Here is a 15,002-nt window from a genome sequence, read left to right as displayed (position 1 = left end):
GCAACTGTTGCGAATGTCCTGCGTAAGTTCGCGCATAAAAAGGCCCTGTACGAGTTATTTTGTTTGACCCCATCTTAATAAGACCATTACTACATTAATCATCAGCTATTCACCTCGTCTTCGTAACCAATCAAAGTCGTCCTCAGTACTTTGGGTCCAGTCGCAAGGTCCCTGACTGAAGTCGCACCGTGTTGTGTAAGTACCTGACAAAAGTAGATTGAGGTTAGGGCCAGATATACTGAAGAAAATATGAGAATCAACAGAAAAATGATGACGGGCTAACTGGCAATGTTAAGTTTCTTGCCAAGTAACCTATTGAAAGAAAAAAATAGTATAAAGAAAATTCCAAACGCTACGAACTAAGAAGGCACTTCTGGTCAGCGGTTAATTTCTCAAGTGTAGGCTCATGTGCAATACTGCAATTAGAAAGCAGTGGTAGATGTTCTAAACAAGGGCATCGTGAACAACATGACATTACCACAAGCTTTTTCGTCTGAATTGTCACCACAGTCGTCATTGTAATCACAGACATAGTCCTGCTTGACACAGGATTTCCGTGTACAGGCGAATTCGGAACAGCTGCTGGTCACCGGAGGAAGTGCACAGTCAACAAACTGGATGTCATCAAGAGCGATGTCTCCCGAGTAACTTCTGCCTCGGGTCGCTAAAAATAGCCAAAATGAAAATATGACGCTTATGAGATACAACTAGGAATGGGAAAATTAACCACACGTTGGATTGCTAGTAAATTTCAAGGGCGACATGACTGATTCTCAAATCGAAAAAAAATGCGTGGTAATAAAGTTGCTGCAGTTTAAGAAGGATGGGAGGTTCCTGTTTGTAGTTTTTTAGCCTTTTCAATAATCGTTTAAAAACCTCTTTGGTGCTTGTCCTCACTTCATCAAAAAAGATTATAGATACGAGCATTGCCTTGGCTAAAATGCATTTGTTTCGTTGAAAGAAACACAATACCTTTAAAATTACAAGAAAAAATAAATCGGTGTACTTTAAACGTTTTCGACAGTCACTAGCCTCCTGCATGTAAGACGATCATATGACGAGCGTAAAGGTTAATTTAGTATTGTGGGAAGCAAAATGCTGTTTTCCCTACACACACACGCCGTTCCCCTTAAGAGAAAATTACTTGACAAGTGGAGAAACGCTCAACTGGAACACAAAAACCCTCTGTCTCCATTCCCGTCTTTTTTAAAGAAAGGTTACGTCTCCCACCTTCAAAGAGAATTTGGAAAGCCTGCATCTGCTTTCCAATTCCCACAGTTCCCTGCAGCCATTGGTTGCCTTTGTTACCAAACTTCCTCCACCAAAGAGTTAATTTGTTGCTGATATTGAGGTAAACATTCAAAGAGCCAATGGACGAACCATACATGTGGTACCAGAATGTCATCTTACAGTTAGAGTGAGCCTAGTAAGGAAAACAAACAAGAACTTTAGGATGATTCTACTCCTGAGCCGCTCTTTAACATAAATCTTCAGTATGATATACTATAGAAAGTAAACGCACGATCAAATTGTAACATGTGCTGGAAATTTCAATACAATATCTGGTTAACAGATGATGAGGAAAGACAATTTGATCAGCTCATGGTGGTATCTCTGAAGACACACTTCTTCTAAACTTGGCTTAATAACAAGGAAATGTGCGTAGGCTAGATGGGAAAGCTGCAAATTAGATCTTGAGAGTTGAAAGTGGTTAAAATATTCTCTTGTCGCCAGAACACGAAATTACAAGTTACCACTAGCCGACATTCATTGGTCTTCGTTTTGAGACCCAATATCATACCTTCTTGAAAACAGGACTGAGCATTCTTGCACGGTCACGAACGGTACCATACGAAGTCTCGATGTACATGTAATATCCTTGATTTGTTCCCGTCGTGTGGTCAACGGAAGGACCGGTACCAAAGCTTGGAGTTCGGCCTTGCTTGCGCTTCCAGTCAAAGTTGTCTTTATCTGTGTTTACCCAGCCACACTGGTTGCTTTCAAAAGTACATTTGGTCGCTGCAATAACCAACAATAATATTTTTTACAAACCATTCATTACATAACCAGAGAACAAGGTAAGAAATGATAGATCCCAAGTTTATGTCATTTAAAACCACAGTGCCCGTCCACAGAAAATGACTTTAAAATAAGAAATGACTCTGATTAATATTAATTATACAACTTAATAATAGTTTGAATTATTCGAAAAAAGAGTATTACGAGTCCATCTGAGAATCTAAGACAGCAGGGAAATTAGAGGCAGCATTTCCTCAAGATAACTGTAAACATCAACCACGCTTTGAATCTGGATGTACAAAGTTTATTTGTCGTCAATCTAATAACAGACTTCATATGAAAACGGACGAGTCACTACTATTGTACAGAAGGACAAATACCCTCGGTATTATGGATTAGAATTGAGCCGATCCTGGTGACTTTTCAAAATGAACGGTAAATCACCAGCTAACATTGTATTTCATCGAAGTGTGATTAATGATTGCCAAGAGTGCAAATCCAAATGTGCTGCAGCTCTGAGGAAACTTCATCGCATGTTTTTACTATAGCTAAAAAATAGGGAAGAAGGGGAAATATTATATCACTTACGGCAATTTCTTTCATCCGAGCCATCAGCACAATCCTTGTTAAAGTCGCAGACCTGACCAAGCTGAAGACATTTGCCATCACTGACGCAGGCGAACTGATTACTCTGACAGTTGTTAGGATATGCCGTGGTGACTGGACTCACAGTTGAACCAACAGCAGGCAGTGACCCGCCGTACAACTGACAGCTAGGCTTCATGGCAATGCTAAGATCATCAATGGCTATGTCTCCTCTGTAGCCATTCCCTCTCACAGCTTAATACAAAAAATCAATATAATGGTCAATTAGAGGGCTCTTCTACATGAAACACAGCAGAACTAATCCACATCTAATCTTCATGGTTTAATACCCCCTAACAAAAAACAGAACAAAATGAAACAATCAAAATCACTCAACTGCACCAACCTTCAATGACAATTTGATATGGTTGATTGCCGTTACTCATTTTCAGCTCAGTTCTTATCCAGTTATCTCCTACATTGCCAGACAAATTACCAACTCTTTGGAGTGGTCCATCAGACGTATTGCGCATGTAGACTACAAGATCGTTGACGTGCACACCATACATGTGATACCACATGCGCAGAGTACACTGCCCTTTCAAATTGGGGCTGCCAAGTTTGGCGCGGTCTCCAAATTTCTTTCCTGATGTCTCGATGTACATGTAATAACCTGAAAGAAAATTTCAAACTTATTATTTAGAAGGTAAACAACTTTTAAATTTTCTTTAAACATTTTCCAGTCAGTTTTTCCTTTACACACAGGTCAACTAAGTTTGATGACGTTTCTTCCACTTTAATTTCTCTGTAAGCAATGCATGGAGTTAGGGCTGATGGAATCAGTTTTGACCAAGATCAGTTTACACTCTAACCTGCCAAAGTTCCAAAAGTATGATCTCGCGCGGGACCAGTAGAGAGAGATGGAGTTGGTCCTTTCCTCCTACTCCAGTCGAATTCATCATCAGATTGTTGTATCCAAGAACAAGTATCCTTTTCGAAGTCGCAGCGTGCCAAGTAGTTACTGCACGAAGTTTCATCGGAATTGTCCCCGCAATCGTCGGAGAAGTCACAGAGGAGATTCTTCTTAACACAAGCACCGTTTGTGCACCTTTGGTAAACAGTGAAAGGCGATGAAATGTACAAACACATTCTCTATATCAAGAATCATGTAGCATTAAAACCTTCGTAAACTTTCAATCTGCGGATTTTTAATTAATCGTTATCTGTTTTTGCATAAACGTCAAGAAAATATATTTTTTTTCCTGGCAATGAGGCAAAAATCATTTTGACCCTAAAAGCTGTATAGTTGTTAAGAAAAACAAAAATTTAGCTACTCTCGACAAAACTGTCATCATTTTGTGAGGTCTCTATGATTTAACATTTCTGAAAAAGTGCTGGAACACTTTTCGTCTATGAGATGCAAACAAATCATTCTTTTGTCTCATCACTATACCTCACCTCTGAGTATCTGAAGGAAGAGAACCTTTACATTGAGTGGGCTTTTTACAGCTTAGCAACGAAATGGAATCAATAGCAATGTCCCCATTCCAAGAAACTCCACGCATTGCCTCGAATTCAATTGTGAATGGGGTCTTACGACGTCCGATAGATACGACCGTTTGAAACCACTGGTTCCCTTGGTTGCCTATCGGGAAATAATACACGAAGTTTTGAGTGCTCCGAAAAATGATAAAATTCATAAGTAGGAAAATGATAGTTGCAAACGGATCCCTCCATACTATTATTTATTCGATCTATTGACTCCGAGAAGTGGTTAGAATACAACTTTTATCGCAATCATATGCACTACGGAAACCAGGGGATGAGAAGAAAAATAAGTTGCCTTTAAAGGAGTGTTGAAAATTTCAAACCATAGTAACGGCAACAGCCAATCAAAACAAACATTTACATCATCATAAGCCAATGAGAATTTGGAGTAAAAAACCAGGCAAACTTCTTAGAGCGCGGGAAACACGGGTTACCACTGGCGATTTGAGTGGCTAGAATAACCCTTTAACCCCTACGAGTGACTAGCATCTAATTTCTCCGCACCATATTACCCCTGAATCAAACATTGAGGTCAGGCGAATAGGCTGATCACTGACTAAAGAAGCTCTTGATTGTTACACAAATTCTCCATGTCGGCATATTAGGAAATAATTAGAGAACATTTGGAGAATATGCATTCTGATTTTAGGGTGTGAAGGGATAAGCAATCGCTAAATACGTCAGTACAAGGGTGGAGAGGGCTATAACTGTTATAAACAAGTTGTTTAGAGTACAAACCAATGAGCATCATCATTCTTGTCCTGGAGGTGCCATCGTTGAGGAATACAGCCAGGCTACCGACAGTGCTTCCATACATGTGGTACGAGAATTTCAGTTTACAGTTACTGTAGGCCTGCTGGTACTGGGGACTAACAAGTACAGCCTTCGATCCAACTATACCCGTTGATGTTTCAATGTATAAGTAGTAACCTGTTAATAAATAGAGGGGAAAAAAAGGAAACTATATATATATATATATATGTATTTATTTATATATACATAAAATAAAATCCCCTGATGAGTGAGCAATCGCGAAACAGGCTTGTAAGAATGAAAGTATAGTCTCTCTGTTTATTTCCCCTACCGCAACATATATCGCGCTCTACTTTTACGTATCGAGCAATGTAAAACGGAAAAATCAATACATAGACTTCCTATATATATATATATATATATATTTTTTGTTTTTTTTTTGTTTTGATTTTTGTTTTTCGTGAGGAGCAAAGATCATGTACCATGTGTCATTGGCCTAAGAATCATAAGAATTATTGAACTGACCAGAAGGATTCTTTTCGGCGTCAGTACATGGACCAGTACTGATACTTGCAGTACAACCTCGATGTCGCGTCCAATCAAAGTTGTCCAAATTGGAGTTACTCCAGTTGCACATATCCTTTGTAAAATCACAAGGAGAGCCACAGATCTGATCTTTGGCACATTTGAAGACTGGCGCCGAGGTTGGAGTAGGTGACGGTGTTGGTAAACCTAAAACGTCCAAATACGTTAATGGTCTAAGTCAGGTTAACCCTTTAACCTTCAAGAGTGACTAGCATCTAATTTCTCCAAACAATATCACTCCCTGAATCAAACAATATCACTCCCTGAATCAAACAATAACGTCACGAGAATACCGACAATGATCACCATTTGAAGAAGCTGTTGATTGTTAAACAAATTCTCCCTGTCAGAAACAAAGGAAATGTATACAGACGGGTATGGAGAATATAGATACTGCATTTTTTCCCTTTTTTTTTCCATCACGGTCTCGTTTTAGATTAATTCATCAAAGGCGTGAAGTTGAAAATGCTAGAAGTCTCCATAATAATACTGGGTTTACAAAACACGATACTACAGAGAATTGCAGGACGAGAAAATAGTCACCTGGGATTGAGCCACCAACAACGCACTGAGGTGTGAATGTTATGTCGTCTATGGCGATGTCTCCTCTATAGGATGTGCCAACCACAGCTTCAAATATAACCTGTTGAAAACCGTAAGAAGGTTAAGTGTCTGCCGAATTAATTAAATAGAAACACTAAGCAAATGGGGCGATTCGATCGCAAGCAGGAATATTGAAAAAAGTGATGATGTTACATCAAGTTTAATAAAAATAAAAATAAAGAAAATTAGAGAAAAAGTTGAGACTACCCCACATCGCCAAAGTTCATGTAACTTTCCGTAACATGGAAGAATTAGAAGCACAGGAACTTTTAATGGATGGAACGTCAGCCTATCATATATTACAAAGGCATTTCAGAAAGTTTGGTGTTACTTATGTCGACTTCTGACTGTACAGAATCAAAGTGACGCGTGTTGGTGAAGGAAAACATTATAGAGACTTCTGACGTGCCTTGCAACCTCAAACCCAGCTCTTCAACATCGACCCAAACAATGCAGCTCAGTATCTGCAATATTTACTAAACATTCTTCACCTGGAAGTTTTGGTTCACATTTATGGTAGCATTTCCTCTAATCCACTGGTCACCTTGGTCTCCACTTAGTGTCCAGACTCTATTCATTGCACCAGTGGTACTCGTTCTTGTATAAATGTTAAGTGTTCCGATATGGCTGCCATACATATGGTAGAAGAACCTTACTAAGCATGCGCTTGATGTTGGCTTAAATACAGCGCTCCCGATCATGGCATTGTCACCCTTCTTGCGCGGCGAGGATGCTTCAATGTACATGTAATAGCCTGCCAAAACATAGGATATATTATGTGTTACTTTTGTGAACATGACAAACACCTTATCAAGTTAAAGATTTGTACAAAGTGTCTCAGTCCTACTAGCATTTTCGTCTTTGCCTAAGTTCCCTGGTGTTCTTTAATGCTGTCTATTTTGTTTTGTTACCATAGCACATGACCCGCATCAACGCCATTTTTTTTTACGTAAAGCTTCTCAGAAGTCTTTTTATAGGAACCGACCCTGGCCTCAGACAGTTACGATCTTCTAGTTAGTTCCAAAGATAACACCGCTAGAGTCAAGACAACTGCGAAATTTCTTTTCACTATAGGGGACACATTTTGCATGTCACAACGTCATTTTTTTTATGCGGCCCATGTGAGGTACATTTTCAGGTACACGCTGCCGTGCAGGTAGCAACTATGCGAATTATGCTTATAGTTACTTCGGAGACTAAACATTTTCTTGCACTGTTTCCGTTGTGACATGACATACCAAGAGGAGACTTTGTAGTATGATCATAAGTTGGCCCAGTTCCGTACGAGCCTGTTCGACCCGACTGCCTCCTCCAGTTAAACGTATCGTTTGCAAGCTGCATGTAGTCACAGAGGCCTCCTTCAAAGTTACATCTGTTTTACAAAAAAAATAGTGAATCAGAAAAACACTTTTATATGGGCTGTAACTGTCAAAATTAGCCTTCCATGAGACTCCTACAGCTCAGAGTAAAGCATTCGAAATACTAATCGGAAGGTCGCAGGTCCGAACACTTTTCCTCCGAGTAGGTCTTTATCATTCACCGAATAACAACAATTATCACTTAAATAACCAGGCTTAAAAGTTACAATTTTTAGTTGCATAATCATCGCGCAGAAGCATCACATATCGACATCCGTATCCTAGCAGTATGCAAAAAGTCCGTGACCATGGATCTCGTAAAGGGAGGTCATTTTAAGATCTTAAAGCTCACAACTCTAATTGACGATAATATATGTCTTCAATGACTTGTCCAGAGTTCTACGTTGCCCTCTCCCCTATAAATCTCAGGAACAACAACATCACTTTACCTGTTGTAGTTCACACAGGTCGAATTTTTCTCCTCAGAGCTATCGCAACAGTCCGGTTCAAAATCGCACTTGACTGACTGATCAATGCAGTGTCCACTATCGCACCGGAATGCATTGCTGCCTCTACAGCTGCTGGGTGGAAGGGGCTGAGCGCAGTTCTCAAAACTGATATCATCCAGGGCTATATCACCAAGACTGCCGCCTGAGTAGTGTTTGGCCATAAAAACCATCTGCAAAGGGAAATGGAAAAGTTTGTTAAAAGTAGCCAGTTGTTCCATGAAAAGATACCGTTTTACACCGGCTCAAGAGACGGAACTTACAACTCAACACGCCGCGAAAATTTTATCCTTATAAGATACGTATCCACATAGAAAGGAAGCCAACCCTCTCCACCCAGGAGAACTCCATACTCGTGGGTGGTGGTGAGAGGCAATATATGAATAACTTGTGAAAGAGCACAGCACCACGATCTGGCAAGACGAGACACTAAGACTCACCTGGAAGTCATTTGCACATCTTGGAACATCCACGCTACCCTGCTTCCATTGATTGTTCTGGTTGCCATAGATACTAAACAGCCGTTGATCACGTGAATTCCTACGATAATAGACCTGCAGATATCCGATGTTTGGACCAAACATATGATACCAGAACTTGAACTTACAAGTTTTACCAGCCTGTCTAAAGAACGGACTGACCAAATGTGCATCAGCAAGGAAGCCTGTGCGGTTGGTGACTTCGGTGTAGATATAGTAGCCTGAAGCACAATTTACAGCAAGTAAACCATATGAAAGCTCAATACTGAGACGGAAAATTGCGACATAAGGAAGGAGTCACACCCGTTGGTTGCACTTCGCCTTACTTAAAAAATTTGCTCCGCTCTATTCAATTAATAAACCTGACCTGCTGATGTGTTGAGAGTGTGATCCGCCGAGGGTCCCGTGAGTTTAGAGGGCGTTGGACCCTTGTTACGAATCCAGTCATAATGATCTCCAGCCTGAGCGTTCGTCCATTTACAGAAGTCTTTCTGGAAGTCACATTTCGTTGGGCAGCTGACTTCATCTGACTTATCACGACAGTCTGCGCGGAAATTACAGACTTTTCTGCTACTTATGCATTGTCCATTCGAACATCTGAAGGAAAATTGACATTTTGGGGATTGTTTAGCAGTGAAAATGACTAGAAAAAGTAGTTTAACAACAATGTCCGACTGTGTAAGAATTTGGATGGCTAAGGCACCCATCTCGCTTTGACGCGGGGCAGCAGTTTAATTAGAAGCCAAAAAGAAAAAAAGAAAAACAAGCAACATCACCTTCAGAGCATGACTCTCAAACTTCACTTCATTTTTCTCATTTTTCATTCATTTTTCTTCATTTTTCAAAGCTTCAGTCCTCCACATACCTGAATTGCCCAACGTCACAGCCGGTAGGTGGTGTTCCAGTGGGAGGGTCTGGTGAAATTGTCGCGGTGGTATCTGGGCGACAGTTTGGCGTGAATGAGATGTCATCCAGAGCGATGTCCCCTTGATAACCTGGACCGCTTGTTCCTTCAATCACCACTTGGAAATTCACTGCACTTACTAAAAGGATCTCGGCTCGCCTCCAGATGTCACCTTGTTCACCTACAAGGGAACGAACGGGAGTTAAGAAGTTTTGAGCTAATTAAAGAGAAAACCTACACTCTATAAACCCTCAATCACTAGTGTGTTTATGGCCTTCATTGTGCTATGTAACAAATCGATGTTTCCCAGGGCTCCGGCTCGGGAGTTACTGAGGTTCTCGGGAAACCAAATGAACTGTTTCTCGAAGAAACAGTCGTTGAATATTTAATACTAACGCAGAGGCGATCGTAATGCAAAGTTCTAGGCTCAGTCTCGCATGTGACACTTGCGTTTGAAAAGCATGTGAAAAATGATATTCCCTCCACATAGTAGTTTCCCATGCTTTTTAACTTGCTCTTGAAGCCTACAAGTGAAAAATTTAGATTCAAGCATGCGATTTGCGACTACAAAGTCGAGCCCCCTACAGAGAACCAAGAAAAAAATCCTAACCAGCGTCTCTTTACCTGTCAAGTTCCAGATTCCCTTCAACGGTCCTGTCACCGATGTTCTAAAATTGATGTTAAGGGAATCCACGTCTTGTCCAAACATGTGGTACCAGAAGCGCAGGTAACAACTGTCATTCGGCCCAGAGGGCCTGAACACCACACTGCTTAATCGAGCGGTCTCATTAGCTTTCCTTGGGGATGATGTCTCTATGTACACATAGAAACCCTTTGTCGTGCCTAAATGATATTCGCAGAAATAGGTTAAAAAAAATCAAATCGACGTTAACCCCTTGCAGCTAAGAGCGTGTTTGCGACAAGGACCTCCAGTAAGTGGCACGCGTCATAGCGGTTTCATTGCTTTTTCAACTTATATTGGACTTATATTGGACTTCTCTTCCTCCACTCACCCCTACCAAACTTAAAGACAGTTTTGAGTTTTCTTTGACTTACGGTGTTGTTAGAAAGCTGAAATCTATTAGAAAGAAGATGGATCACGCACGCTTAGTACAGCTAAGTTGCCATACCTGTGGTATGATCTCTGCCAGGGCCTGTCAGCCATGACGCCGTTCCACCACTTTGTCTCGTCCAGTCAAAGATGTCGTCAGTGTCTTGGGTCCAGCTACAGAGGTCTCTTTCAAAGTTGCATCTTTCCTTGTATGTTGCGCAAGTTGAGGGTAGTTCATCGCTCTCATCACCACAATCATCAGAGAAATCACAGATCTTTTAAAATCAATAATTGGTCTTAGTAACTCCACTTTCACTTAATGGGCAGTTGACATGCATGAGATAGTTTTTAAAGGTGGCCAAAGATACTGATTTTGTCAACCACAGAAACACTGATCATACTACGGGTTTCAATTTCAGTAACTGGATTTCTTTGCCTCCATGGTGAATATTTCGACAAAAGAGCAAATTCAATGTAAACTGGCCTTGTTAATAATGACGGAAACAAAGAATTCGATATCTTAACGGGTTTCTTCATCTGACATTGCGGGATCAAAATCTTTCAACTCCACTCTATTCAAGATTTTTCATTACACCGACGTAGGTGTGAGTCCCATCCAACACACCTCAATCTTCCGACGGAATAGGCCAGTACAAAATGACAAGAACTTCACTTTTATACTTTGTCAATTGTTCATATTATTGCTATTGTCTATGCTGCCACAAGAAGATAGTCAAAATCTGTCTCTGAGTAGTCAAGAGTTAGACTACTTAAAATACTGTTCTCAATAAAATCCAAACACATTTACACCGCCTAACACCTTGAAAAGATTGAAGTACAACACCTGATTAGGCTTGACACATGATCCTCTGGTACAGCGGTATTCCCCAGAAATGCAAGCTCTAATAGGTGCCAAGGCACAGCCTGGGAATGTGATGTCATCAACAGCCATGTCAGCCGCCTGTATAAACTTGGATGCTGTAAACTGGAGGCTGAAATCTACGATACAAGTATAAAAATAAAATTGTCATGACAAAAGGCACAGCTGCGAAGTTTTTCTTCTATTTTTTCCATAGGATATTAATTTCTCACTCAGTTCCCACTATCCCCACCCTCCCTCCCCCCCCCCATCACTCGCTGTGGAGGGGCGCCTGGTACGCCATTTTGTCAACCCTAGATCACTGGGCCTCGAGAATGGAAAAAAAACAGGGCAGACCTCGTTTTCGAGACGCTACTTCGTGGGACAAAAAGGTCAAAACAAGCTAGAGCCCTTCCACTTATGATATATTTTCAAAGTAATAACATCTGTTGCTTATCTTCACAACATTGGTTGCACAGAAGACAAGAAAGATGTTATGTCGAATGAAATAGGCTTTCATATTTGAACAATTGCTTAGGTAACTTTGTCAAGAACCCTGCCTATGGTGCGAGGGTGAAACGCTAATGACCTTTATCCAAATGACCCAATCCAACTTCTGCCATTTGCCACTTGTCACCCTTGCTACTGGATACTTCAAAGATGTTAGAGGTGGATCCCTTGTAGCTAAGCTTTAAGTACAGCGATCCAGTCCAGGCACTGCCGCTCCTGAGGTACATGTGATAGTAAAACCTCACTATACAACCTGCTCCTGTCTTGGTCATGTTAGGACTTTGAAGAATAGCATTATCGAAGAATGACCCCGCACCGGAGTGGACATAGGCGTAGTAACCTAAAATGTGAACAAATTGTGAGATTGGCAGGCCAAATTAATGCCTTTGCAACTCTCCAGTAGCATTATGCTAGAAGATTGTCACAAGATCCTTACTACGATGAGTCTCCATGACTCTAAAGAACCAATCGATACCCATAGATCGAGATCCTGTTCGAATTATCCACGTTTCTTCGTTTCTCCTTCCGAGTAAACGTTTTCATTTTTGTCTTGACACAAGCGTGGGACAAAGAAAAAATTCTGAGCCCCACGAAGGTCAAAGCCTCTGACCTTCAGCGCTCTACCTTCCAGTTAGAAAGAACTCTACGGTAAGATAAGCGACATGCGTCCTGTATACTGTTATGCCTTAGAAGACAGGAGGGAAAAATGAAATAACAGGCATGCCTGAGAGACTTATTGCTAGCTTAGATGGGTTCAAGAAGTAACTGTAGTTAACTGTAAAAGGTAACTCACACGAAGCATTTCCGCAGGTGTGGTCAATGCTGGGTCCTGTGCCCGTTGCCACGGTTGAACCTTTGTTTCTGCTCCACTGGTACACCCCCAGACTGGTATCTTTCCAATTACACAAGCCAGATTCAAAATCACAAGGACCTTCAAAAAAGCAACAGATCATTAGCACACGTATTTAGGACAAATTTCAAATACAACCACTATGGAAGGTTAAGTCACGAAAATGAGGAACAGTTTTGAAAGCGCTGATTGAACTTAATACATACCACAGTTAACTTCATCTGAGCCATCTCCGCAGTCATCCCTATAGTCACACACATATCCCCAGTCGATACAAGGTCCATTGGAACACTTGAATCTAAAGCCTGGGCATACTGGGACAGTTGGGGCTGCTGTGGTTGGCGGAGGCGCTGTTGGAATTGGTCCATTATAGGAGCGACAGAACTGGGTCATTGACAGGTCATCAATGGAAATGTCACCTTGATAGCTTGTACCGCGGACACTTTCAATAACAACCTGGAAGCAACAAGCATGTTTTTAATGCTTGCACTTAAGTGCTCCGTGGGCATTTTAGTTACCTGCCTCCCAAAAAATGAAATTAATTCAGTGCAAAACAAACAAATGTATAGGAAACGCTCTTACAGCTAGTAATGAAATAGCCAAGACAATACTTATACCAATGGAAAATGGCAAAGGCTATTAGACTGTGGCAGTGACAGCGGCAAAATTAAATGAACTTACAAAAGTGTGCGGGAAAAGAAACGACATTTGACCCAAATTTCAAGTTTTCCACTGAACGTTTAAAGCACTTAATAAGCAGTAACAAATTTTCCACTTTGACTCAAACAAAGCCGGGTCAACGTGTATTAGAGATAGCCTGCTTTTCATGTTTAACCCAAAATAACGTGCAAAAAATACAGCCTACCGTCTATAAAGAATCTTGCATAAATTTTTTTCAGCTTTTAATGCTAATATCAGTCAACAAAGAATCAATTTTCATACTTGGAATGGGACAGTGCTCGGAAGGGAAACCTCGGCGCGATCCCAGAAGTTGCCCACATTGCCTGATCTCGTGTACACAAGAGTCTCTGCACAACCGTTACACGGCCGGGTGTAGATATTCAGGGAACCAATGTCGGGTCCGAACATGTGGAAATAGAACCTCAACTTGCAAGAGGTGTCACCTTGGGGCAAAGCGCTTATAAAACCACTTGCCAAACGAGCTTTGTCGCCTTTTTTACGTGGCCAAGAAGCTTCCGAGTAAAGGTAAGATCCTGGACAACAAAACAAAGTGAAAGGAAGCGGCGTTAATTCTAATTCTGATCGAGGACAATGCTTGGACATCATTTGTCGTTGATAATCTACATAAAGCTAAATTGGGATGACTTAAAAGCCGTACATTTGAGAGGAAATGAAGGGAGAAATTGGCCCACTAAACTCAAAAGTAAACTCGCGTATATCAAATTTGTGTGCACGGCATTTTGAAGATTGAAGATGTAGTTACAATTTGCATCTATTACGAAGGAGGTTTAAGACCTTAGGGTATTACATTTCAACGCTTGAAATGAACAAAATTTAGTCAATAACTTAGACAGACACTTTCTAAAAGACCCTAATCAGCTTTGGACGCGTGGCAAATGGTGGAGGAATCTTCTAATTTGGTAAACGGGTCAACAGGAACCTTTATAACTTTGCTCAAGACTAAATCAATCTCACGACTTAACAAAACAAATTGCATTGGGAGAAACACAAGTTTTTCTTTCAGCAGCTTTCTCCATTAACAATATTTGAGAGCAGCTCATCCCCATCTTCTATCTGAACATTGTGATGAAGCCACATTACCGGCTGAGCTGCCAAGAGTGTGGTCGAACATAGGTCCCGTTCCGTAAGAACCTGTAGACCCTTGGTTTCTCGTCCAGTCAAAGTCATCATCAGACAGTTGATTCCACCGGCATAAAGATTGCTCAAAGGTACACCTATAGAGAAAAAAAAAGCACAATTTAGTTCTGCAACTACTTTCAAAATCTCCTTGAAAGTTTAAGAAAGCTAAGCTTAAATGTTAATTGTTTATGGCGAGAAATTCAGTGCAATCTCCATTCTAAAAGGCAAGTTGCCTCTGCCGTCTAATGTCGCTACCAACCCTCCAGACGCTCTTTGCCTATCGACCAGAATTTAATTTAGGAGGACAGTATAAAAAGAACGGGGGAAAAATTCAGTACGTTCCTTAATTTGCGGCACTTTTCGACGAATACTAGGCTAAGAAAAACTTCAGGAGGTGTTTCTTTGGCCAAATTTAGACGCAATTTAGAAGCATCTATTTTTGCAACAATGATAAAATTACGAGGAAAAAGTTGATAGATGCAAAACGAATTTTCATATTCAGCAATCTACAATTTTCTACTAGTCGAAGTTTTGATTTAGAGACTCGAGGGTCTGTTCGCATCTATTAAGC

The 15,002-nt window shown here is 40.8% G+C and overlaps 1 protein-coding gene across 1 annotated transcript in view; it reads right to left on the bottom strand.

Moving 5' to 3' along the window:
• Positions 1 to 15,002, bottom strand: part of LOC131799405 (MAM and LDL-receptor class A domain-containing protein 2) — a 92,333-nt gene that overhangs the window by 25,001 nt on the left and 52,330 nt on the right. The window contains exons 74-98 of the mRNA XM_059117130.2: positions 14,393 to 14,526; positions 13,553 to 13,824; positions 12,817 to 13,066; positions 12,554 to 12,691; positions 11,840 to 12,100; positions 11,236 to 11,390; positions 10,471 to 10,666; positions 9,965 to 10,183; positions 9,302 to 9,521; positions 8,804 to 9,033; positions 8,398 to 8,657; positions 7,901 to 8,130; positions 7,332 to 7,465; positions 6,585 to 6,847; positions 6,034 to 6,133; positions 5,431 to 5,637; positions 4,891 to 5,082; positions 4,063 to 4,249; positions 3,477 to 3,712; positions 3,011 to 3,277; positions 2,608 to 2,859; positions 1,802 to 2,019; positions 1,231 to 1,423; positions 479 to 664; positions 114 to 203 (exon numbers count right to left, since the gene is read on the bottom strand). Coding sequence (XP_058973113.2) covers positions 114 to 203; positions 479 to 664; positions 1,231 to 1,423; positions 1,802 to 2,019; positions 2,608 to 2,859; positions 3,011 to 3,277; positions 3,477 to 3,712; positions 4,063 to 4,249; positions 4,891 to 5,082; positions 5,431 to 5,637; positions 6,034 to 6,133; positions 6,585 to 6,847; positions 7,332 to 7,465; positions 7,901 to 8,130; positions 8,398 to 8,657; positions 8,804 to 9,033; positions 9,302 to 9,521; positions 9,965 to 10,183; positions 10,471 to 10,666; positions 11,236 to 11,390; positions 11,840 to 12,100; positions 12,554 to 12,691; positions 12,817 to 13,066; positions 13,553 to 13,824; positions 14,393 to 14,526 — 5,090 coding nt within the window. The remainder of the gene's footprint in view (positions 1 to 113; positions 204 to 478; positions 665 to 1,230; positions 1,424 to 1,801; positions 2,020 to 2,607; positions 2,860 to 3,010; positions 3,278 to 3,476; positions 3,713 to 4,062; positions 4,250 to 4,890; positions 5,083 to 5,430; positions 5,638 to 6,033; positions 6,134 to 6,584; positions 6,848 to 7,331; positions 7,466 to 7,900; positions 8,131 to 8,397; positions 8,658 to 8,803; positions 9,034 to 9,301; positions 9,522 to 9,964; positions 10,184 to 10,470; positions 10,667 to 11,235; positions 11,391 to 11,839; positions 12,101 to 12,553; positions 12,692 to 12,816; positions 13,067 to 13,552; positions 13,825 to 14,392; positions 14,527 to 15,002) is intronic.

Source organism: Pocillopora verrucosa, chromosome 3 (genome assembly GCF_036669915.1).
Source record: "Pocillopora verrucosa isolate sample1 chromosome 3, ASM3666991v2, whole genome shotgun sequence".
Taxonomy (NCBI): domain Eukaryota; kingdom Metazoa; phylum Cnidaria; class Anthozoa; order Scleractinia; family Pocilloporidae; genus Pocillopora; species Pocillopora verrucosa.
Note: the sequence above shows the minus strand (reverse complement) of the source record. Positions and strands in the feature narration are given on the sequence as shown.